The 23,364-nt window shown below is 42.7% G+C and overlaps 1 protein-coding gene across 1 annotated transcript in view; it reads right to left on the minus strand.

The window, feature by feature from the left end:
• VSIG10 (V-set and immunoglobulin domain containing 10) overlaps positions 1-23,364 on the minus strand; it is a 49,232-nt gene that overhangs the window by 7,195 nt on the left and 18,673 nt on the right. The window contains exons 2-6 of the mRNA XM_068271632.1: positions 19,734-20,018; positions 17,169-17,474; positions 11,101-11,364; positions 8,032-8,325; positions 4,478-4,588 (exon numbers count right to left, since the gene is read on the minus strand). Of these exons, the coding sequence (XP_068127733.1) occupies positions 4,478-4,588; positions 8,032-8,325; positions 11,101-11,364; positions 17,169-17,474; positions 19,734-20,018 (1,260 nt within the window). The remainder of the gene's footprint in view (positions 1-4,477; positions 4,589-8,031; positions 8,326-11,100; positions 11,365-17,168; positions 17,475-19,733; positions 20,019-23,364) is intronic.

A 23,364-nucleotide genomic window follows, 5' to 3' on the forward strand; every position in this document is an offset into this window, starting at 1 on the left:
ATTTTTGTGTAGTCTTATTATAAACTATAGTACTATTCAATCTAAAATACAAAATATGTAACTTATTTAAAACAAAATACCTTAAACATAACTGTGCTGTCAAAAGCCTCATTTCACTAAGATAATTATTTTATAATTCATATCCTAAATATCTGTGATGTTCACATGTTGGTACACAGTGAATCTGCTCCTATACTGTTACTCATGAGGTAGCCAACATAGTTGTATCTTGTCATACGTGCTGCCATGCATGCCAAATAGGCAGCTTTATGTGCGTCCCCCTGGCTTGTGGCACAGATGCAAATAGGGAATTCAGGAGGAGGGGCAGCACCATTGTTTGCCCATTCGTCCACTTCTACTTATTGATAGAACTGTGCACCACAGAGACGCAGTGGATGCTGGAGACAGAAGCACACTGCTCTGCTAAATGATAGGCCAGGCTGAAGTAAATGCTTCCCCGAGTTCACTGATGTTCCCAGTATTACTGCTTCAGTTTGTTGTACATGACATAGCGCAAAATGAACAGGTCTATTAAAGCTGGAAAGTACTTTCTTATTAATGTTTATTTTGGTACCTAAATTAGTTATGGAAATTGGCAGAAACAGGAACAGCAGGACAAGTTTCATCTTTCTCTTAGGCCCTGTGTCACACTCAGGAATGCAATATCGCGGCCGCCTAGCGATTGCGATTTTGGCTGCGCTATGCCACGATTTTTCAGCTATTGCGATTAGCGATTCTCATTCCAGTAAATGAGAATCACGACGCAATTGACTGAAAAATACTGCATGTAGCTCATTTGTTATCGTCGTTAATTGCAAACGCACCGCAAACGCTGTAGTGAGAGTAATCAAATAGGATTACTTGAGCAGCACTTCTGCAGCAGCGCTTTGCTGATTGCCGGCGATCACCAAAGCGCCTGAGTGTGAATGGGCCCTTGCTGATTGTGAGCCCATAATCACAGGTCCAGTGCGCCCATAATGTCAAGTGAGGCCACTTCCTCAGGCAGCAGAAGTCTGGGGGCAGCACCAGGCAGAAACAGGAAGTGAAGAGAGTGCCTGGCCAACCTATACTGGGGGCAACTGTACCTGGATAACCTATACTGGGGGCAACTGTACCTGGATAACCTATACTGGGGGCAACTGTACCTGGATAACCTATACTGGGGGCAACTGTACCTGGATAACCTATACTGGGGGCAACTGTACCTGGATAACCTATACTGGGGGCAACTGTACCTGGATAACCTATACTGGGGGCAACTGTACCTGGATAACCTATACTGGGGGCAACTGTACCTGGATAACCTATACTGGGGGCAACTGTACCTGGATAACCTATACTGGGGGTAACTGTACCTGGATAACCTATACTGGGGGCAACTGTACCTGGCTAACCTATCCTGGGGGCAACTGTACCTGGCTACCAATACTGGAGGCACCTATACCTGGCTACCTACCTATATTGAGGTTGTTTTGGGGGGCTCACAGCTGTAATGTGTGGTGAAAATTGTTGGGTGCTGTGCAATCATTCCAATTTGGGGGAGGGCTTATCCTCACAGGTTTGCCTCAGGCAGCAAAAAGTCTAGAATCGGCCCTGCATATGCAGTTGAAAAATCACGGTCTTTTTTTTAATCCTAGCAATCAGTAGAGCTGAAGTGAAGGTACTGCTTATTTCCAGTGGTGTAACTACAATTCATGGGGCCCCCCAGAGAAACTTTGATGCGGCCCCCCAATGGTCACACCCTTTCCCTTGACTCTCCTTGGTGCCCTTCACAGCCTGGGGGCCCATCTCACAAGAGTCATAAAACAAGTGTGGCCATCATGATCTTCACACAGCAAACATTTTCCACAAGGGACTCAACCCTTCCTTGGATAAATATCCAGCTTCTTTATTTCCTTTCAGTGCGGATGCAGCATACAAATAGCGCAACGTTTCGGGCCAACCGCGCTTTCTCAAGCGAAACGTTGCGCTATTTGTATGCTGCATCCGCACTGAAATGCAATAAAGAAGCTGGATATTTATCCAAGGAAGGGTTGAGTCCCTTGTGGAAATGTTTTGCTGTGTGTTTGGATGCTAAGAGGGGTGTGAAGGAGCTCTCATTCCACTAGGACTCCCCGTGATCCAGATACTCACCTGAGGCTGGCTGACACTTCGTTCACGTCATGATCTTCACACACATAACAAGTGCAGCCACAAAAACACCTGATCTGAAGTATAACCCCCTGTATCTGAGTAAAGGACGGTTAATAGTTGGGGCCCCCCCACACAGGGCCGGTTCAAGTAACAATTTGGCCCTAGGGCAAAATTAGCCTGGGGGCCCCCAACAGACACCCCCAACCAAAAAGCATCATTAGAGGCCCTTTGTTGCAGCCAAATTTCCCTCCTGGGCCCCTAAGCTGGCTGCTGACCCTCCCCAATCACCTCCCAACTTAACAGACTCTGCAGATCCCCTGGGGAGAAAACAGTTAAGATGGGGAGGGACACCTTGGGGGCCTCTACAGGCTCCGGGGCCCTGGGGCAATTGCCCATTTTTTCCTATGGTAGCTCCGGCCCTGCCCCCACAAATCTGCGCTCCCCTGCAATCACACAGGCTTCTCCCCTCTAGTTATGCCCCACCTTATTTCCTAACAAAATTAGAATCCTTTTATAGGCAAAATCAAGGGAAAGAGAAACTCAGCTAAAAATTGCTTTGAAATGTATAAAATATAATTCAATTCCCTATGTTGATGATTACTAGATTTGAGGAGTTTCTTCACCAACTATTTAGGGTTCTATTAGGTATGTTTTTTCCTATGTTGAAATCATTTAATTTCACATGTGTGTATTGCTATAAAACAAGCATGCATCTATAAAGAACGCAGATATATACAGGATCTTCACAAAAAATTAACATATTGTGATAAAGTTCATTATTTTCTGTAATGTACTGATAAACATTAGACTTTCATATATTTTAGATTCAAATACACACAACTGAAGTAGTTCAAGCCTTTTATTGTTTTAATATTGATGATTTTGGCATACAGCTCATGAAAACCCAAATTTCCTATCTCAAAAAATTAGCATATTTCATCCGACCAATAAAAGAAAAGTGTTTTTTAAAACAAAAAAGTCAACCTTCAAATAATTATGTTCAGTTATGCACTCAATACTTGGTCGGGAATCCTTTTGCAGAAATGACTGCTTCAATGCGGCGTGGCATAGAGGCAATCAGCCTGTGGCACTGCTCAGGTGTTATGGAGGCCCAGGATGCTTCAATAGCGGCCTAACACTCATCCAGAGTGTTGAGTCTTGCATCTCTCAACTCCCTCTTCACAATATCCCACAGATTCTCTATGGGGTTCAAGTTAGGAGAGTTGGCATGCCAATTGAGCACAGTAATACCATGGTCAGTAAATCATTTACCAGTGATTTTGGCACTGTGAGCAGGTGTCAGGTCATGCTGAAAAATGAAATCTTCATCTCCATAAAGCTTTTCAGCAGATGGAAGCATGAAGTGCTCCAAAATCTCCTGATAGCTAGCTGCATTGACCCTGCCCTTGATAAAACACAGTGGACCAACACCAGCAGCTGACATGGCACTCCAGACCATCACTGACTGTGGGTACTTGACACTGGACTTCAGGCATTTTGGAATTTCCCTCTCCCCAGTCTTCCTCCAGACTCTGGCACCTTGATTTCCGAATGACATGTAAAAGTTGCTTTCATCCGAAAAAAGTACTTTGGACCACTGAGCAACAGTCCAGTGCTGCTTCTCTGTAGCCCAGGTCAGGCGCATCTGCCGCTGTTTCTGGTTCAAAAGTGGGTTCATGCTTCCATCTGCTGAAAAGCTTTATGGATTTGAAGATTTCATTTTTCAGCACGACCTGGTACCTGCTCACAGTGCCAAAACCACTGCTAAATGGTTTACTGACCTTGGTATTACTGTGCTCAATTGGCCTGCCAACTCTCCTGACCTGAATTCCATAGAGAATCTGTGGGATATTGTGAAGAGAAAGTTGAGAGACGCAAGACCCAACACTCTGGATGAGCTTAAGGCCGCTATCGAAGCATTTTGGGCCTCCATAACACCTGAGCAGTGCCACAGGCTGATTGCCTCCATGCCACGCCGCATCGAAGCAGTCATTTCTGCAAAAGGATTCCTGACCAAGTATTGAGTGCATAACTGAACATAATTATTTGAAGGTTGACTTTTTTTGTTTTAAAAACACTTTTCTTTTATTGGTCGGATGAAATATGCTAATTTGTTGAGATAGGAAATTTGGGTTTTCATGAGCTGTATGCCAAAATCATCAATATTAAAACAATAAAAGGCTTGAACTACTTCAGTTGTGTGTATTTGAATCTAAAATATATGAAAGTCTAATGTTTATCAGTACATTACAGAAAATAATGAACTTTATCACAATATGCTAATTTTTTGAGAAGATCCTAGTATTGCAATATTTAATAAGATGATGATTTGCAGCCGTCATACCTTTTAAATAGACCTGAGGGTCACAGTACAGTATAATGCCAGTAATCAGGCCCACCACCAGCAGGAAGAGGATCAGTAGAGCAGACACTAGTCCCACAATGTTATGTGGCTCTGCAACACATAAAACCCACCACATCATTAAGCCACGCCTGGAATACACACAGTTTACTACATAATAACAGCTGCCACATACAGTAACCATATTGCCTACTGTCCTATGCCTAGAAGCATCAGGAAATCCATAACATTGCATAATGGATACCCCAAGTGACATGAGCCCATTTGCAATTAACTTTTTCTCCTAGGTTATCTCCTAGGAGATCATTTTCATATCCTCTTTAAAATAATTTTTAAGCATTTTACAATTGAAAAGTTACCTAAAAGTAGGTGAAAACATATTATCAAAGTTATTTTGAGTATGCTCTTGCTTGTTGGTGGTTTAAAACTCAATTTATGACAAGATGTGAAAATATCACCTAGGAGAAAACTCAGGCAAAAAGTGAATTACATATGGCCCATGATGAGATAGACATGTGTATGCACAGTGCCTAGCACACAAATACCTATGCTGTGTTCCTTTATTTCCTTTCTCTGCCTGACAGAGTTAAATATCAGGTATGTAAGTGGCTGACTCAGTCCTGACTCAGACAGGAAGTGACTGCAGTGTGACCCTCACTGATAAGAAATTCCCATTTTTATATCTTTCTTGCTCTCAGAAGCCATTTTCTGTTAGGAAAGGGTTTTATAGTTGGAATTTCTCATCAGTGAGGGTCACACTGTAGTCACTTCCTGTCTGAGTCAGGACTGAGTCAGCCACTTACATACCTGATATTTAACTCTTTTAGACAGAGAAAGAATAAAAGGAACACAGCATAGTTATTTGTGTGCTTGGCACTGTACATACACATGTCTATCTCATGTCACATGTCACTTCGGGTATCCTTTAAACACAGAACTCAACTTAAAAACAAATTAAAAAAGAAAGAATAGCCACTTATTCTCCAGAAAACAAACTCCTACCCCAAATCACATTTTTCAATCAGCCAGCATTAGGGAGTTTTCTAAGTCCATCCACCTCTTAGGGCCCATTCACACTTGAGCATTTTGCCGGCAATTTCGGAAAAACCCTCAAACGCTATCGCTTTTCAAAGCGCTAGTGTAATTAAAGTCTATGGCCCGTTCTTACTTGGGCGATTTGCGTTAATCGCGCAAATCGCCCAAAAACGCGAAACACAAACGCGTTGCCTGCACCATCTTCAGGCTATACACTTGTTTATCTCATCATGTCACATGTCACTTCGGGTATCCTATAAGGACGCTTATTGGTGAGACACCAAATAAACTGTGAGGGAAAAGGTTTCCTAAGCTAATCACAAACCATAAGGGCCCTTTCACACTTCATCCATTGCTTCAGGATATACAATCACATTGAAGCACCATGCCATTGTATTTCAATGAGGCCTTGTACCCTGCTCAGTTTGCGGTGTTGTGTAACGAGTCATGGCGCACAGCGCATTACCAGGCGATGAGCGTAGTTTGGAGTTGCGGTGCAAACATAAGTCTATGAACGCTGCTGCATTGTACGTGTTGCATTGCACTAAAACCCTGCGATGTGACTTTTCATCACCGCTGCAGTGCGATCCTATTTTTGTAGATTTGCACCACAATGGATGAAGTACCAAATGAGCCTAAAAATGCCACTAATGATACAATTTGCTGAAACGATCAATTACGAATGATTCTTCGTATGAACGATCGTAAATAATCGTTAGGGACCACTAATGGACAAAAATCTCCTAACCAATCCGATCACATTAATGAAATTGATCCGAGTTTTCAGTTCGATCCCGTCAATCTAATTGGATTGGTTAGGAGATTTTTTTTTCCATTAGTATTCCCAAACAATCATTTACAATCATTCATATGAAGAAGCATTTGTAATCGATTGTCCAGCAAATTGTATTGTTAGTGGCTACCTTAAGACATATTATTCAATTCATACATTACATACACCTGATAATGCCATAATCCCTCTTAATGCTGGGCATAGACGAGTCGACCCGGCGGCTTGATTAGCTGCCGTAACGACTCCCGCCGCGTCCCCGCTCTTCCCTGCGGGCAGCCGGATCGATTCCCGCTCGTCCCCGCGGGCGCTCCATATCTTCCGCTCGATTCCCCGCTATTGTCCGCTGGCGGGGATCGAGCAGGGAATCTATCCGGCGGGTGATCGGACCTGTCGGATATTATCAATCGAGCAATCAGCGGCTCGATTGATAAGGGAAAAACAAATAGTGTATGCCCAGCATTAGAAGTGCATTTAATCTATAGATTGAATAGAAGGTCTTATCAATTGCTATTAGCAGAGAAGCTGTTTTTTATTTAGGATGCCCAAACACTTATAGATGGTCACCGGATGTGGACAAAAGATTAGGGGCTTGATTTACTAAGCGGTGTTAACCTACTTAGCACGTCTAAAGTCTTTAGGCGTGCTAACCAGGGTGCTAAGTAGGTTAGCACCGGTTTTCTCAATCAGATCGCGCTAAGTACCGCGAACACAAAGTGTTGCGCGCGCTAAGTCCCATATGCTTTAGTAGGCACTTCGCGCGGAGCGCCCTGCGCTCTGTGCAGTGCCGCGCAAAATTTTGCGCACGATCACTACTTCTCACATTTCAACTGAGTTTAGACGTGCTAAGGGCCAGTGCTAAAGTTAGCACCGTTTTGTAAATCGAGCCCCAAATCTGATCAGAGAGGAGTTACCGGCAAATCCTCCTCACACTAGGCATAGATTTTGAATATATTTCAGAATGAAATCTATTAAGGTGCCTACACCTCAGTCGATATTTCTGCCCAAGCAACTTTCCTATTCAATCATTTTATCAAATCGGAAAAAAAACGGTGCCGCAACAAGCTCGTGCTCGGTAAATCTTTCAATCGATTTCTGGGCAAAATCGGTCAAATGGATCGATGGGTAATGCTGGAAAATCTAGGTCACAAGGGCTCGATTGATGTGCGCAGGTAATGTAATGGTCGACGGACCCGACTGACCCCTGTCTGGTGCCCCCCCCCCCCCCCAAGAGTAAAAAAGACCCCCACATTGTTTTATTTTTCACTATATTCTAATTATTGACTATTTGACTATATTTTAAATTTTTAGATGTATATTGTTATTTTTGTCCTTGTGACCCAAAACAAGTCGACGTTGCCACCTTGAGGAAATGTCTGAGGGAATAAAAATGTTGCAACCTTGCAAGTTCTAATGGGACTAATATTGTTCATAAATCGATATATATGTATCACCATTGAAGAATGTATTGTGTATTTTTGCACTTTTTTTGGACATACTAAAAATAAGAATATCTTTGCAATAGGTTTCTGGAAGCCCCCTTTCTTTCAATTTTATATCCTTGTAACTGATATGACCATACTGCCATGTGTGTCATAGTGTAATAAAGCAAACAGGAAAACATCTGTTCTCTATATTTTCATTTCTCTATTTTTAATGTAATTGCACTCAAATATGTTAAATACAGATAGGAATTGAATATTTAACTCACTGTTCACTTCAACCCATATGTAAAGATCTTTGGTAGCGACAGCATTCATTCCCATGCAGATGTAATACCCCTCATCGCCCTCATGGGAGCAGTTGACAATAGTGAGGTAGGAGGTGTTGCCGGCCTGAGTGATCTGGTATTTCTTCCCTGGCTGGATAACCACATCAGGAGTGCTCAGGTTACGCAGCCATGCTATGGTAGCAAGGGGATTTGCACCTGATACAGTGCACGAAAGGGTCACATTTTCTCCAATTAAGCAGGTCCTCAAGGGTTGGGACTGTGGCACCGGATAACCTGAAAAATGGTGTAAGTAGTCAAACATTAACCAGAATTTCTTAATTTTTTTAATCATGCAGTCATTTACTTTTAGGCCCCTTTTACACTACAGCAAAGAAAGTGTATGGGACCTAGTACACTAACCGCGCTGCGTTGCCTCAGAATCTTCCGATCTGCCGATGACCCGCCGCAAAGTCAACAGCACGTTACCATTGGATTTCCATGGCGATTGAATGCATGTAAGTCAATGGGCGAATTTCAGTGACGCACTGTACTTCCTTTGCTGACACAGCTGAGAGATCAAATTACACTTTTAATTATTTGAAGATAAGGGGGGATTAGACAGGCTCTTCTCTCTAAAAACACACAGGGTACATTTCTCTCTGTTTTCCTTGTGCCCTGTGCAAGAGTTCAGGTCCACTTTAAATAGACGGTTCAAAAGGAAAAAAAACTAACAGATTGCGAATCCGAGACATCAGAAAGGATAAAGATTTTCCTGTGCTTTTACGAACAACAACAAAAAAATAGTGTGAAGATGTGCCTGGAATGTACCGGAGACATTTTTTCCAAATTCATAGCAATATTCTGTGCATTGCACTATTAGGAAATTTACCTAAATGAGCAGCTTAGCTGCTTATCTTCAACTGCATATTGAATATGTAACTATTATCTTTACAGCAGTGAAGCAACCAGTCTATGCCAGTGGGACAACCAATGACAGGAAAATAAGTATAAGTTATTCTAGCCTTATGGGCACTTCGTTTTGAGGAACGTTCTTCCTGTGACCAAAAATCACATATTTTCAGCCGGCTGGGAAATCTGAAATCCAGAATCACTACATAAACATTTAAGTTTAAAAAACTGGTCTCTAACAGCAAGAGTGCAGCCCACAGGAAATTCCCCCCTCAAAACATCTGGAAGCTAAGCCCACAGGAAAGAGTTTTAACTATCTTATCTATTTCAGACTAACTAGATTAAAGAGAACATTCAGTGTAAACTTCACATTCTATGGATCCTCTTCCAACATAAAGTTATGACTACCTGCAAGGCCTTTTGTTTTCAAATCACTCACTGAGCACTTTGTCTGCTGACTTCGGCCCATAGCCCCACCCCCTTGCAGAAAAGTGCCTTGGCACTTTCTCTACTTGAGGCCGAGGCACTTTTCTGCAATGGGGTGGAGCTATTTGCTGGAAGCTGGTTCGGGGAAAGAAAAAGATCCGGCAGGTAGTTATAACTTTATATTAGAAAATAATTAATACAATGCAACATTTACACTGATTATACTCTTTAGTTATCACTATCACATATTTTTTCCGGCTAGCATACAACCTGGAGGAAGTTGGAGCGGCATATGATTAGTGACTGCCTGTGGTTTAGACTCAGAAAGGTAAAAGGTATTTTCACACACTTGGTATGGCCTCAGCTACTTGAATGTGAAATTTCACTTGGGGTGTGTGTGTGGAAGATTATGATAAGGGAGACACACCAGACTGCTTGCAGGAAGGCTTGGGCAAACGTTATTGTAATTGTCCCCACGTTACACTTTCTTGCAAGTGTGCGTGTGTGTGTGTGTGTGTGTGTGTGTGTGTGTTTTTTTGTGTGTGCGTGAGAGACACTGGTAGTAATTGCATGCAAAGCAGCTCAGGTTACTGCAAGGGGAATCATCTTCTGCAAATGCCACTTCTGTGTGTGCAATTTGCTATTATTTGTATGAGATACGTCAGTAATCAATAAATGCATACTATCTCAGGAAAACCCCCCCACATATATAAGCAGATAAATACTTGTTCTACTTACATAACAGATGTATTGTACTGTCTACATTTTGATTTCAGTGACTTTTATGTAGCAAATAAAGAGAAAACTGTTCCTGGCATTTTCCATCTTTACTGCTTCTGACTGAAACCAATTCTGATGACATTTCTTCCCTTAAGCTGGCCATACACTGGCCCGATTTGCGCCCGTTTCGACAGCATATTCGATCACTGGGATCGAATCTGCTGCCAATCGTTCACGCTACACGCCGAATTTCGATCCATTTCGTCCGATCCCGTCGATCGCGCCGTGCGGAAAATAACCGATCGCCTGCGGTTAAAGAGCGCATCGCTAGCGGCGTTCGAGTGCCCGACGACCGACGCAATAGAGCCCGCATACATTACCTGCTCTGTCTGCGCTCTGGTCTCCAGGTCCGGCATGCCTCACTTCTTCTAGCCCGGCAGGAAGTTTAAACAGTAGAGCGCCCTCTACTGTTTAGCAGCAGCACCACCACCACAACAGATTGTGAACGGTTTCAGGCTGAAATCGGTTCACAATCTGTTTGCTGTAAAGGTAGCCATACGATCCCTCTCTGATCAGATTCGATCAGAGAGGGATCTATCTGTTGGTCGAATCTGATTGCAAATCGACCAGTGTATGGCCACCTTTACTCCTTTGGCTGAAATGGTGTATAATGAGCTGCATTGTCAGTTTTCTTTGTAAACACACGTGAGCAGAACATAGATGGGATTTCAGCAGCTTCTGCAAAGGGGTGAGTGATTTATCCTCTATTTCAGCCAATCAGCAAGGAGCAAGAATGTGGGAAGGGAAGAAGGGGAGATACATATCAAGCTTTCCTTTCCTCCGCAATGTAAAAAAAAAGGAGCCAGGCTGACTGAGATAAGGTTCATTATAACATACACATTTATTGTTATATTGTAACACTTGCAATGCAGGGTCAGAATGTAGACTGCATAATAAACGCAGAGCAGTGTGTAATAGGAATTTGATTTTTATGGCTGACAATTGGCAGCTTACCTAAGTAGACTTGGCAAGCCTCCTCTTTTGTTGTTTCACCTATCAGGTATCTTCCTCTACATGTTAGCGTTTGCTTATCGTTAAACAGAGAACCGTTCAATAAAGTCTCCAATGTGTCCGAAGTTTCATTGGACAGTATTTTACCATCCACTTCCCACTGCAGTATAGGAGGCGGATGTCCTTCTGGCCAGTGGCACTTCACTGAGAGTTCAGAGGGAGCCCCTGTGTTGTTTGCACTGCAATGCATAGGAAAAGTTGGAGGATCTGCAAAAAATGCAACAATGTCATGTTCACATATAAACATTTCCATTTTTATTTATTATTTATTCCGCTTTCCTATAGTCCTAGCGCTCCAGCTCTCCACAGGCTTGTCCTATGCATAATTCCGCTGCAGGACAAGTGTTCTTTTTCCACACACAATCAGATGAAATAAGATAGGACCAGATATTTCAGAAATCATCACTGAGAGAAAAAAAGCTTCCAGGAGCAGCTCACCATATTAATAAAACACAGCTTTTAACCACTTCACCACTGAGGGGTTTTACCCCCTGACCAGCAGAGCAATTTTCACCTTTCAGCGCTCCTTCCATTCATTTGTCTATAACTTTATCATTACTTATCACAATGAAATGAACTATATCTTGTTTTTTCCACCACCAATTAGGCTTTCTTTAGGTGGGACATTATGCCAAGAATTATTTTATTCTAAATGTGTTTTAATGGGAAAATAGGAAAAATGTGGGAAAAAAATAATTATTTTTCAGTTTTCGGCCATTATAGTTTTTAAATAATGCATGCTACTGTAATTAAAACCCATGAAATGTATTTGCCCTTTTGTCCTGGTTATAAAACTGTTTAAATTATGTCCCTATCACAATGTTTGGCGCCAATATTTTATTTGGAAATAAAGGTCCATTTTTTTCAGTTTTGCGTCCATCCCTAATTACAAGCCCATAGTTTATAAAGTAACAGTGTTGTACCCTCCTGACATAAATATTTAAAAAGTTCAGTCCCTAAGGTAACTATTTATGTACTTATTTTAATTGTAAATTTTTTTATTTTTTTTTATTACAAAAAAAAAAAAAATGGGGAGTGTGGGAGGTAATAAGTTAATTTTCTGTGTGTATAACTAATTCATTTGTATGTGAAAAATGTTTAGGGTGTAGTTTTACTATTTGGCCACAAGATGGCACCAGAAACTTTTTGTTTAATGCGACCTCCAAGCGTCCTTCCGGACGCTTGGAGGAAGTAGTAGGAGGCTGGGTACGTTTTTTTTTCACAATGAACGCGATGCTTAGCGGAAAAGCAGCGGATCATTGTGGCGCTTAGATCAACGAACGGGAATGGATTTTCCCGCTCATTGATCTCCGGGTGAGCGGCCGGCGGCATGTTTACCCGCGGGAATGCGTGTTAGAGCGAGCGGGAGCGCAGGCAGCGGCGGGAGCGCGAAAAGTCCGGATTTCTCCGTCCCTGGGGGTTAAAGGGACGGAGAAATTCGTACGGGCGGGGGTAAAGTGGTTAATTATGTTTAGTAAAAAAATATTTCCATGCAGCTATAAAATTGCAAATGCAAATACATTCAGTCTTGAGAAAGCCCTGATTTGGGAGCGAAACAGCCGTCGACTCTTCCTCCGCACCTCTAGTTGTCTTCATGTGCCCGATAAGTATCCTCTTGTTTGTATTTGCAATTTTACAGCTGCATGGAAATATTTTTTACTGAAGATCATTAAAATCTGTGTTTCATTAATATGGAGAGCTGCTCCTGGAAGCTTTCTCAGTGATGCTTAATGAACTTTAAAATTATATTCTGGATGTTGCACCACCATTGTGAGCATTATTGCAGCTGTTATATAGTGTGCACTCGCCACACAAATCTGTTTTGCTCAATTGATTAAGATCTTTCAGAAGTGATGGAAGGAGTAGCCAGACTCAAGGTGGCCACACACCATACAATTTTTTAAATAACTGTTCAATTTAAGAATTGCAATCAATTTCTCTGACTGATTGTAACATTTCAAAAATATGACCAATGTACCACACACCTGTGTTCAATTTTTCCCCAATTATGATAAACATGATTGGAAACTCTGACAAAATTGCTAGGGTGTGTATATTACTAAATTGACAATCTAACACACACCATACAATCTCTAGAAAGATTGAAGAAAAATATCTGGCATTCCGGATCAATGGAAGAAAACAGGAAATCCGATCGGATTTTTCAGTCGAATGAAAAGAAAAGCTTTCGATTTTTTCGGGAGATCCGATCGTTTTTATCAAATTGCCGTATAATCTGATCATTTTATTGTATCGTGTGTGGCCCCCTTCAGACAGAGCAGGATCTAATGAAACTTGTTGGAATTCATCCTGACCACATGAAAGCTGCCCTGTCCTATTCTGGTCACTTTAAACTGACCGTAAAAAGGTATTTATTGGGTTACTACAAAAGTTCTGAGTAGAGCTCAGCCCCACTTCCAGTCTGACGAATGTTTCTTTTACTATTTTCCTGAATTTGTTTATTCATTCATTCATTCAAGTGGCCCTGCAGTAAGATTGTGCATGATGATATTTTTCCTTCAGTGAAAACTCCATTACAAATTGATTCCAGAGCCAGTTTGCAGAAGTGCTACTACTGCTACTGTGACATGACCTATAAAACAGAGTTCCATTTAATTTCTCTTTAGTCTAGTCTGTTTGGTTACTCTTCTACATAGAAGAAAACCTAGGTTTACATCAATAGACATTCCTGACAGGCAGCTAGCCTTTTTTTCCCAGGCTCCCCTGTTTCACTGCTCTGCTGAAGCTGAAGGAGTGGTGCATTCTCTGTCCCACTCCAAGCACCCTGTATGTTTACACCCCTGCCCAGCTCGGTACAGTGGCGGTTCTGAAGGGCAAATGGTGAGGGGGCAAGCAGTGCACAAAACCAGACGAATTGTAAGCAACAGAATCCTATTATAGACATGTTCTAATGTTTAATTTGGTATTTTTGGGGTTCGTTCAGGCGTGCTTTAAGCCTCAAAGCAAAGTTCATAACCCTAGCTCTAAAAAATAAAGCCAGTACACATCCCCATAGCTAAAGCACCATTATTGCGAAAGACTGTAAAATGTAAAATACATACATATAAGTCCTCCAGTGTCAGGAGGAAGTTTCCCACTACTACCACCCCTTTTACCTTTCAAGGTCCCACTGTTTTTTTGTGATAGATGGCTTCAGAGACCAACAGGTAAGCTTAGAAGCTTTCCTCACTTTACTCGACTTTACTCCACTTATATCTGCATCAATCTCGCCCTATATAATTATGAGGGCTGATTATGTTGTTTATTGTCATATGTTCAGTTTATTTTCACCAAGCATACTTCAGGGTACCTTTCAAATATAATCCAGTCATCATTATGAATTTCAGATGTGATATATATGGTATATTTCTAAGCTCCTTAAAAACCCTCCTCACTGGACTGTGTTTCTCCAACAATTTATGAATGTCTTCCTTAACTACCCTAAGACCGCGGCAGCAGCCCCAGGACCGCCTAACGCCAATTGGCGTCAAGTCCTGGGGCCGGCTACTGCAGGAGATCGCGCGCAGGCTCTCCTGCTTGGGGGGCGGAGCTCCTCCCCGCCTTCAGTCTCCGCCGCTCGGGAGACTGTTAAATGTTGAAACCGCCGTCTAGTTACCATGTACAGCGCTGCGATCTGCATGCGATCTGTGTGACATGGCTGCCCCCTCTGTAACTGCGGGAGTGATCCGCTGTCACAGGCTGAAGCCTATGACAGCCGATCACACTGATTGGCTGGCGGGGGGAGGGGGGAAATATATGAATATTAAAAAAAGCTGAAAAATGTATTGAAAAATAAATAAATGCTGACAAACAAATAAACAAACGTCTGGGTGGCAACCAGACCCCACCAACAGAAATCTCTGTTGGTGGGGAGAAAAGGGAGAGGGGGGGGGGAGTCACTTGTGTGCTGAGTTGTGCGGCCCTGCAGCTTGGCCTTAAAGCTGCAGTGGCCTATTTGTGGAAAAATGGCCTGGTCTTTAGGGGGGGGGGGGGGGTTAACACTGCAATCCTCAAGTGGTTAATCATAACTACAGTACCTCCCACTCATGGCTACAAGACTTTTCTCCAACTTCTTCCATTCATCACAATTCTTTCCCTCAAACTGTAATAAGACTTTCTGCTTAAATGCTGAAAGTGAATGTTTATCACTTTAAAAATTAAAAAGTCAGATACTCACCTAAGGAGAGGGAAGGCTCGGTCTTAATGAGCCTTCCCTCTCCTCTCCCGGTGCCCGGTCCCGCGCAGGATCCCCCGTAGCAGTATTCGACCAGTTTGGTCAAATACTGCCACTTCCGCAGCCGAAGGGAGCTTTCGGAAGCCTTCGGGAGCACTCAGGCTCCTGAAAAAGGGCCGCTCCATACTACGCATGCGCGAGTGCGTAGTATGGAGCAGCCCGTCTTCGGAAGCCCGAGTGCTCCCGAAGACCTCCGAAGTCCCTGCGGCGGCGGACGCGAACGGGGGAGCCAGCGCAGCACTGAGGGCACCGGGAGAGGAGAGGGAAGGCTCATTAGGACCGAGCCTTCCCTCTCCTTAGGTATCTGACTTTTTTATTTTTAAAGTGGTAACCATTGGCTTTAAAGGACACACCCGAGCACTAATAAAATGAAAAAATCCACTTACCTGGGACTTCGTCCAGCCCCTGCCAGCTGTCCTGTGCCCTCGCCGCAGCTCCGCTCCACGCTGGTGGTCTGGGGTCTCCTCCGGCGAAAGATCCTCACTGCGCATGCACGAGCGGCACTTAAAGCTACACTAACATCATCTGGACTGGACTCCGTAGGCGCTGTAGTACTGCACCTGCGCAGTACAGTCCAGATGACAACCAGTGAGACGCATCCTGGAGTGCAAAAAAAGCCGACGCGGAAGTCGACCTTCTGCTTCTCCACCGGAGGGGGCCGGGAACCTCCGGAGCTGCGGCGAGGGCACAGGATGGCTGCCAGGGGCTGGAGGAAGTTGATTTTTTATTTTAATGTTGCTCGGACCTTCCCTTTAAAAGAAACCCAAAGTGAAGAAAACTAATAAGAGAAACAATTGTATCTATCCTCCTACTCCTGAAAAGGACTCCTTTAGAATCCCAGAATGTTTATTTTAAAAGCTACAAAAAAAGTGTAATGTTGTATTTGCTTATATGAATGATACAGTCTTTCACAGTCTCAGCTCTCAGGCCTCGTTCACATCTAGTAACGCAGATGGCTGTGCGATCAGAACGCAGCGCATCCGATCGCACGCTATCTACGCCGCTGCCTGCTGCGCTGCTGATCCCATCCATTGACAGTGATGGGATCAGCTCTGCGCTTCTGGGCAAAATGCAGGCAGCAGTACGCAAGCGCTTCCCAGCGCATCGTACTGCTGTGCAGCGCAATAGATGTGAACGGTAGAAGGGCAGTCTATGCCCTTCTGCCGTTCCTGCATTTCAGCACATCATACGCGCTTCCATATCCGCACGGAAGCGCATATGATGTGAACGAGGCCTCAATGCCCCACAACTAAAATATATGAGCTGTTGACCTTTTTTTTTAATCCAACCCTTGCACTCAGAAGCTGTTCTCTGCCAGGCAAGTGTTCTATGGCTGTAAGTCCTTATCAGTGACTGTTACACTATAGTCTGACTAGGTCCCGACTGGAGATAAACGGTCACTTGCATACCTAAATGGTTAACTCTTTCAGGCAGAAAAAAATAAAAAAGGAACACTGCCTAGGCACTGTACATACAAGTCTATCTCATTATGTCACCTCAGAAGATATATTCTCCCTGAGTGTAGCTCTACAATATTGACTGTTCATCCATCTCTCTACCCTAACTACAGTATTTACTATATCACATCACTTCCAGTTGCCGATATGTCTTATCTACTGAACTCTGATGGGATAGGCTCCTCCTCCCCTCTAGTGTTTCTGTGACTGTTTATCGTGCATTTGCAATCTACACTCCTTACTAGTTTTCTGTATACTGCTATGTATGTATGTTGGTGTTGTATGAAGAAAAGATAATAGATTGATAAAAGTATACTCACGATAAACCAGAAGCTCGAGCACAGAGGAAACAGTCTTCTGGCTAAGATGGTTCTTTGCCACACAGGTGTAGTTGCCCTCATAATCTGCACCAATGTTGAACAAAGTGAAGTTGAGGTAAGCTCCTACTACTGAATGAAACAGCTCTGGAGATTTATTCTGGGTGTTTAAAGTCACATCCATCTTTGCCTGAGGAATGGATTGAGTGAAGCAGCTAACGTTTAGGTTGGAACCAGCCAATGTGTAGAGTGTTCCATTTGGCAGAATGTTGCTGGGAAGTATCTGAAAACTCACATTCTGTGGTCCACCTGAAATTATGAGGGGGGAAAAGTAACATAAATACATGCCTATTAATAATAGGAACAACAAAAATATCCAGAAAACATAATATATCAAAAGACTGCAAATAACAGGCACAGAATAGTTTTACTGAACTTATGCAAAGCTGGTCATAAACAGGAGTTCTTTCGCGAAAAAAGCAGGCAGTTAAAAAATGTGACAGATGACAGGTTTTGGGCCAGTCCATCTTTTTAAGGCTCAACACACATCATACAATCTTGGTTGTTCAATCTTACCACTTTCATGTAGCTTATCCAATCACTCATTCAAGGTATGTTCAATCTGTTGGCCCTTATACTACATAGATTTGGTAAATCTGTACAACCAAGATTGTATGGTGTGTGTTGAGCTGGGGGATTCTCAGGGCTTTCTTTGTTTTCAACAGCATTTCCTGAACAACAGTTGCAAAATCTAACTGACATAATAGTGTGCAAGTGATTAGGGAGGCCGGCTGGTATCTTGCTATTTTGGCAGTTAAACTGTTGTTCAGGAAATGCTGTTGAAAACAAAGAAAGCCCTGAGAATCCAAAAAGATGGACTGGCCCAAAACCTGTCATCTGTCACATTTTTTAACTGCCTACTTTTTTCGTGAAAGAACCCCTTTAAAGAGGAACTGTCGTGAAATAACGTAACGAATATGAATTTCTTTCTTTTTTTCTTTTACAATATTTGTTTAATTAATTCTTTAGTCAGTGTTTGCCCATTGTAAAAATCATTCCTCTCCCTAATTTGCATGCTGTAATTTATTACAGGTGGCAACATTTTTAGTCCTGTCAGGTGATCTCTGCAGAATGTTCTATTACTGAGAGCTCGTTTCCACTATTGCGGTGCGGAATCGACTGGATTCCACCACTGATGAAATCGCATGCGCATGCGATTCCCCATGTGGTTTTTGCCGTGAATTCGCATGCGAATTCGCATAGGTGAGGGTATATGCGATTTTAACCATGTCACTGCCTGTGTAAATTTACATTGGTACCTATGAGAATTCACATGCAAATTTGCGACAAAAAACGCATGGGGAAACCGCATGCAATTTCCCTATTAAATACATTGCATGCGATTCGCATGCATTCCACTCGCAGGCGAATTCTGCGGCTCTTATGTGCGTTTTTTCACCGCTGAAAAAAACGCACCTCAACAACGCTACAGTGGAAACAAGCCCATCCATTTGCATTACATGTGCGAAACCGCATGCATTGGACGCATGCGGATTCGCGATAGTGGAAACGAGCCCTGAGAGTTCTATGCACAGAGCAAGATTCAGCTTGTTTATCAGTTGACAACAGCCATTATTTCCCACAATGAAATAGGTTCACAGCCAGAAAACTGTCAGGGCCATGGCCCTGCCATCACACCTTGGGGGTTCACCATAATATTAGTCATACAGACTCGCCTGATGACCTATTTGAGAAAAGGTAAAGATTTCTCACGGGAAAGGGGGTATCAGCTACTGATTGTAATGAATTTCAATCCTTGGTTAAAGTGATTCTTTAACAAATGTATGACAATTAAAAATATTGTATATGCATCCAATGAAATACCATATTTTCCTTTCAAAGTTACTGTTAGGGGACCTAAATCAAGGCCCTCAGTCCTCTTCAATACTCTCCTCACAACACCCGACCCTTTAAACTAACGCATTGTTAACTTAATTTTTTAAACTCACTTAAATGTCTGACTAGCCTCATAGGAGAAAACACCCTACAGGGGAATTGATCTCACTTGTTTCATTTAGCGCCACAGAGAAATTAGGTGCTTCCCGCACACCTTTGATAAGGTATGGGTTTTATGAGGGGTGATCAGAGCGAATACCCAGAGCGTTTCGCTCCTTAAGTCCATAGGAAATAACCAGAGAAGACCAGCACTCCTAGTGTAATGTTTAATCGTTGCAGATAGAAGCTGACGAATCAGGACTCATGTCTCTCTCTGCAGCTGTTGCAGAGAGTACACATTGCTTGCCAGTCAGTGTATGCCCGGCTGCATGGACTTTTTCCAGGGTGATATTGTTGGATAGACCCAGGGGCGTAACTAGAAATCACCAGGCCCCCCTGCAAAAATTTGGATGGGGCCATTAGACCACCGTTTCAAGACCTCTGTATCTAGACATCCTTGGTAGGGATTCCAATAGAGATTATTAATGTTACAGAGTATACAGTAAACTATGGTGAACAAGAAACAACTTGAAACAAAGTTAATGTTACCTTGATTACTTGCAACATACTTACTTGTGATGCTTAGCTGTATATGTGGCTGAGCTGGTGCAGCTTGTAGTTGAGCGCAATCCTTGCATCCATAGTTGCCTCCATCTTCCATGCGTAAACTGGTAATTACAAGAGTACTACCATTGACCCTCAAGAACCTGGAATCTGAGGAGCTGCTCCTGTCGCAGTCTAGCACTTTCTGTTCCGAGTTCTCTAAAAACCACGCCACACTGGTTGCATTCTCTGCCACAGTACTGCAGGGGAGAACTGTCTGTCCATTCAACTCTCCAATTATTGTTGTAAGTGAAGCTGCAAGATTTCAAAGAACAATTATGAGAATGCTGCAATGACTGCAGAACACAAGGTACAGACAGCCCCCAACTTACAAACGACTGGAGTTACAAAGGTTCAGAGATAAAAAAACAAAGTTGTCTTTGAGTGAAAAATATACAATACTGTTTTCTTATGACATATTTTTGTTTTTGAATGTTACAATATTTATTTATTGTATTTATAAAGCACCAACATATTACGCAGCGCTGGAGATTAGTTTAGCTTACAGACAATATTTAGGGGTGACATACAGCAATAAGACAATACAGGGAAACAAGAAAAACCAGATCACGCAGCACAGTATGAATACATGGTAATGCTTAGTCACTGGATGGGAGCATGGGGATTAGGCAAGTTGAGTTCACTCAAATGCATAGCATAAGTGCACAGTAATGGAGGTGCATGATCAGGTAGGATACAAAAGGTGGAAGACCCTGCCCAAAGGCTTGCAATCTAGAGGGAGAGGTAGGGACACGAAAGGTAGGGGACCAGAGTTCAGCTGCGGGTTTGGAGCACTTGTGAGGGGTGGTAGGCCAGAGTGAAAAGGTGAGTTTTAAGGGCCTTCTTGAAGATGTTGAAGGAGGGGGCTGCCCTAATGGGTGGAGGTAGAGAGTTCCAAAGTGTTGGAGCAGCTCTTGAGAAGTCCTGGAGGCGTGCATGGGACTGGGTGATGCGTGGGGGGGGGGGGCAGTCAGGCAAAGTTCATTGGTGGAGCGGAGTGAGCGGCTAGGTGTGTACCTCTGAGTAAGATCGGAAATGTAGGTTGAGTAGGTTTTGTGGACAGATTTGTAAGTCAGACACAGTATCTTGAATCTGATTCTAGACTGGATAGGAAGCCAATGGAGGGATTCACAGAGGCGAGCCGCCGTGGTAGAGCGATGTATTTATACAATACTGTATAAACGGTTATAAGTAGTTTAAAATACAGTATACTCTTCTTATAGTAAACTCTGATATAGTAAACATTCGGGTATAGTAAATTAAAATGTCCAGGTCCTGGCCAAGCACCATTATAAATATATGGGCGTAACTCCTGGTATAGTAAGCCTGGATATAACAGAACTTCTGTTATAGTAAACCTATGATTTTTTTCCCTGTGGTATTCTGTATCCGGCTGTAGTGGAAAGTGAACGGGAGCATGCATCATATGTCAGAGACCCATGAGCTGTCATCAGTGGGTGGGCTGGCAGCCACTTGTACCCTGCTCACTATCTGCACACTACTCTGGGCCTGCGTGGATTACCTCAAAAGCACCAGCCAGTGAGACCTATGCTTCCTGTGTAAGCTGCTGCCTGATTACTGAGGGAATTGCCTATTTGTAACTTGCTTGTGCATGGCTGCACTGCCAAAGTATCATCCAGGCTCCACAGACATGTGGATAGAGGAGCACACTGTCATTACTGTATCTGCATTAACTGGTGAGACCTATGCTTCCTGTTCAAGCTGTTGCATGATTATTCCATGCAAATCCCTGCATATTGAAAACGGTGCATTGTGATCTAGCATAGACAATGTCTATGCTGAAGCATTGAAAAGAAAAGATGACTCCCAATTAATGACTGAAGTAAGATACAGTACTATAGTATACTTTATGTGCTCGAGCATAACAATTTCTGATACAGTGAACTTCTGATACAGAACACTACTTTTCTGGTCCCTTGGAGTTTATTGTAATGGGATTCTACTGTACATTAAAACCAACCTAAATTATAGTTTATACTATATGAACAAACCCAGAGTTGTCCAAAAGTAAATCATTTATCCATGTTTCACCATGTTTAACACAGGACTCAACTTACAAACAATCTCCCGTTTGTCAGTAGGGGACTGCCTGTATTTCATAACTGGAAGTACTATGTTCAGAATTGCTGTTAGTTAAATGCATTTTCTAAAATAAACCTATTTGTTTTCCCAGTAATAATATTCCACCACTAATGAACTGTACTGTGGAAGCTTGAGCTTACGCAGGAAGTGTAACCATGATTCTTAAGATTAATTAAGACAGTATACGGTAACTTAGAAAAGCGTCTTTTCCACTTAGGTGAACATAAACCATAGTATGTAGTGTAGTACCAAGTATGGTAATGCCCAGATAAAAATCGAAATAATAAATCTCTGAGTATGTGCATCAAAGGGGAGAAAGATACATCCCCAATTCAGCATTTCCTGAGTTGCCGGGGGTTCTGGGCATTAAAAGAGGATTAAAAGCAGCATACGTTCATAAAGGTAAATCTGGGCATGCGCATGATAACATGCAGTCCAAAACCTATAAGGAAGCCCTACTGGACAAAACTCTGGCACTCAGAATATACCATACATTAAAGTGGATCCGAGATGAACTTTTACTCATTGCATAATTGTGTTCCTTTCCTATTGTTTATAGGGCATTCCTCAAGCCAAATGCTTTTTTGTTTTTGTTTTAATACTCTAATTCCCTATAAACTAAACAAGCCACGCCCACAGGTTTTCAGAGAGCCAAGGCACTTTCAGACAGTAGCAAGGGCTCATGGGAGCTCAGTCTGGGCAGGAGGAGGGGGAGGTATTACTAGCCAGAGATTTCAGAGGCAGAGGGGAGGAGGGAGGAGGAGGGGGATTAGGTTTTTTGCTCAAGATGCAGATAAGCCTGCCTCTGTGTAATGTTTACAAACAACATGGCTGCTGTCATTGTATCACAGAAAGAAATAATCATATTCTATTAAAGCTGTTTGCAGCTAGATTTGCTGTGTAAACTATCTAAACTTTAGATAAGATATATAGACAAGTTACTTGTTATAGTTAGTTTTTCATCTCGGATCCGCTTTAAGAAAAACTGTAGCTAGTCTGCTTATTACAAAAATATGAATAGCACTTTTCTCCTGTCAGACTCCCAAGCACTTGCGAGATAGCCACCAGGGGCATGCGCAGTAGGCAGTAGCAGTGTTATTGTGTCTCCTCAATGAATAGGTACAGGCTTACTGAACAAGAAGAGCCGAACAAGGCAGCGCCTTATGCTGAGAATACACGTTACGTTTTCCGCGTTCAATTCTCCGTGCGATTTGTTAGCCATTCGATTCTGCGCTCGATTCTCTTATCTTCCGCTAGTTTTTCTTATCTTTTTTCCATTCACTTCTATGAGAAATCGAGCGGAACAGAATCGAGCGGAGAATCAGACATGTCGGAATTTATAGATCGCGCGGAGAATTGAACGCGGAAAACGTAACGTGTATTCCCAGCATTAAACCTGTGCACTATCCAGCCATATTATAGCACTAAACCAATTTAACCATTAATCATCATTAGCACTGCATTGTGAAATAACATATAAATGTCAGGCTATATAATA

The sequence above is a fragment of the Hyperolius riggenbachi genome, chromosome 1 (genome assembly GCF_040937935.1).
Source record: "Hyperolius riggenbachi isolate aHypRig1 chromosome 1, aHypRig1.pri, whole genome shotgun sequence".
Taxonomy (NCBI): domain Eukaryota; kingdom Metazoa; phylum Chordata; class Amphibia; order Anura; family Hyperoliidae; genus Hyperolius; species Hyperolius riggenbachi.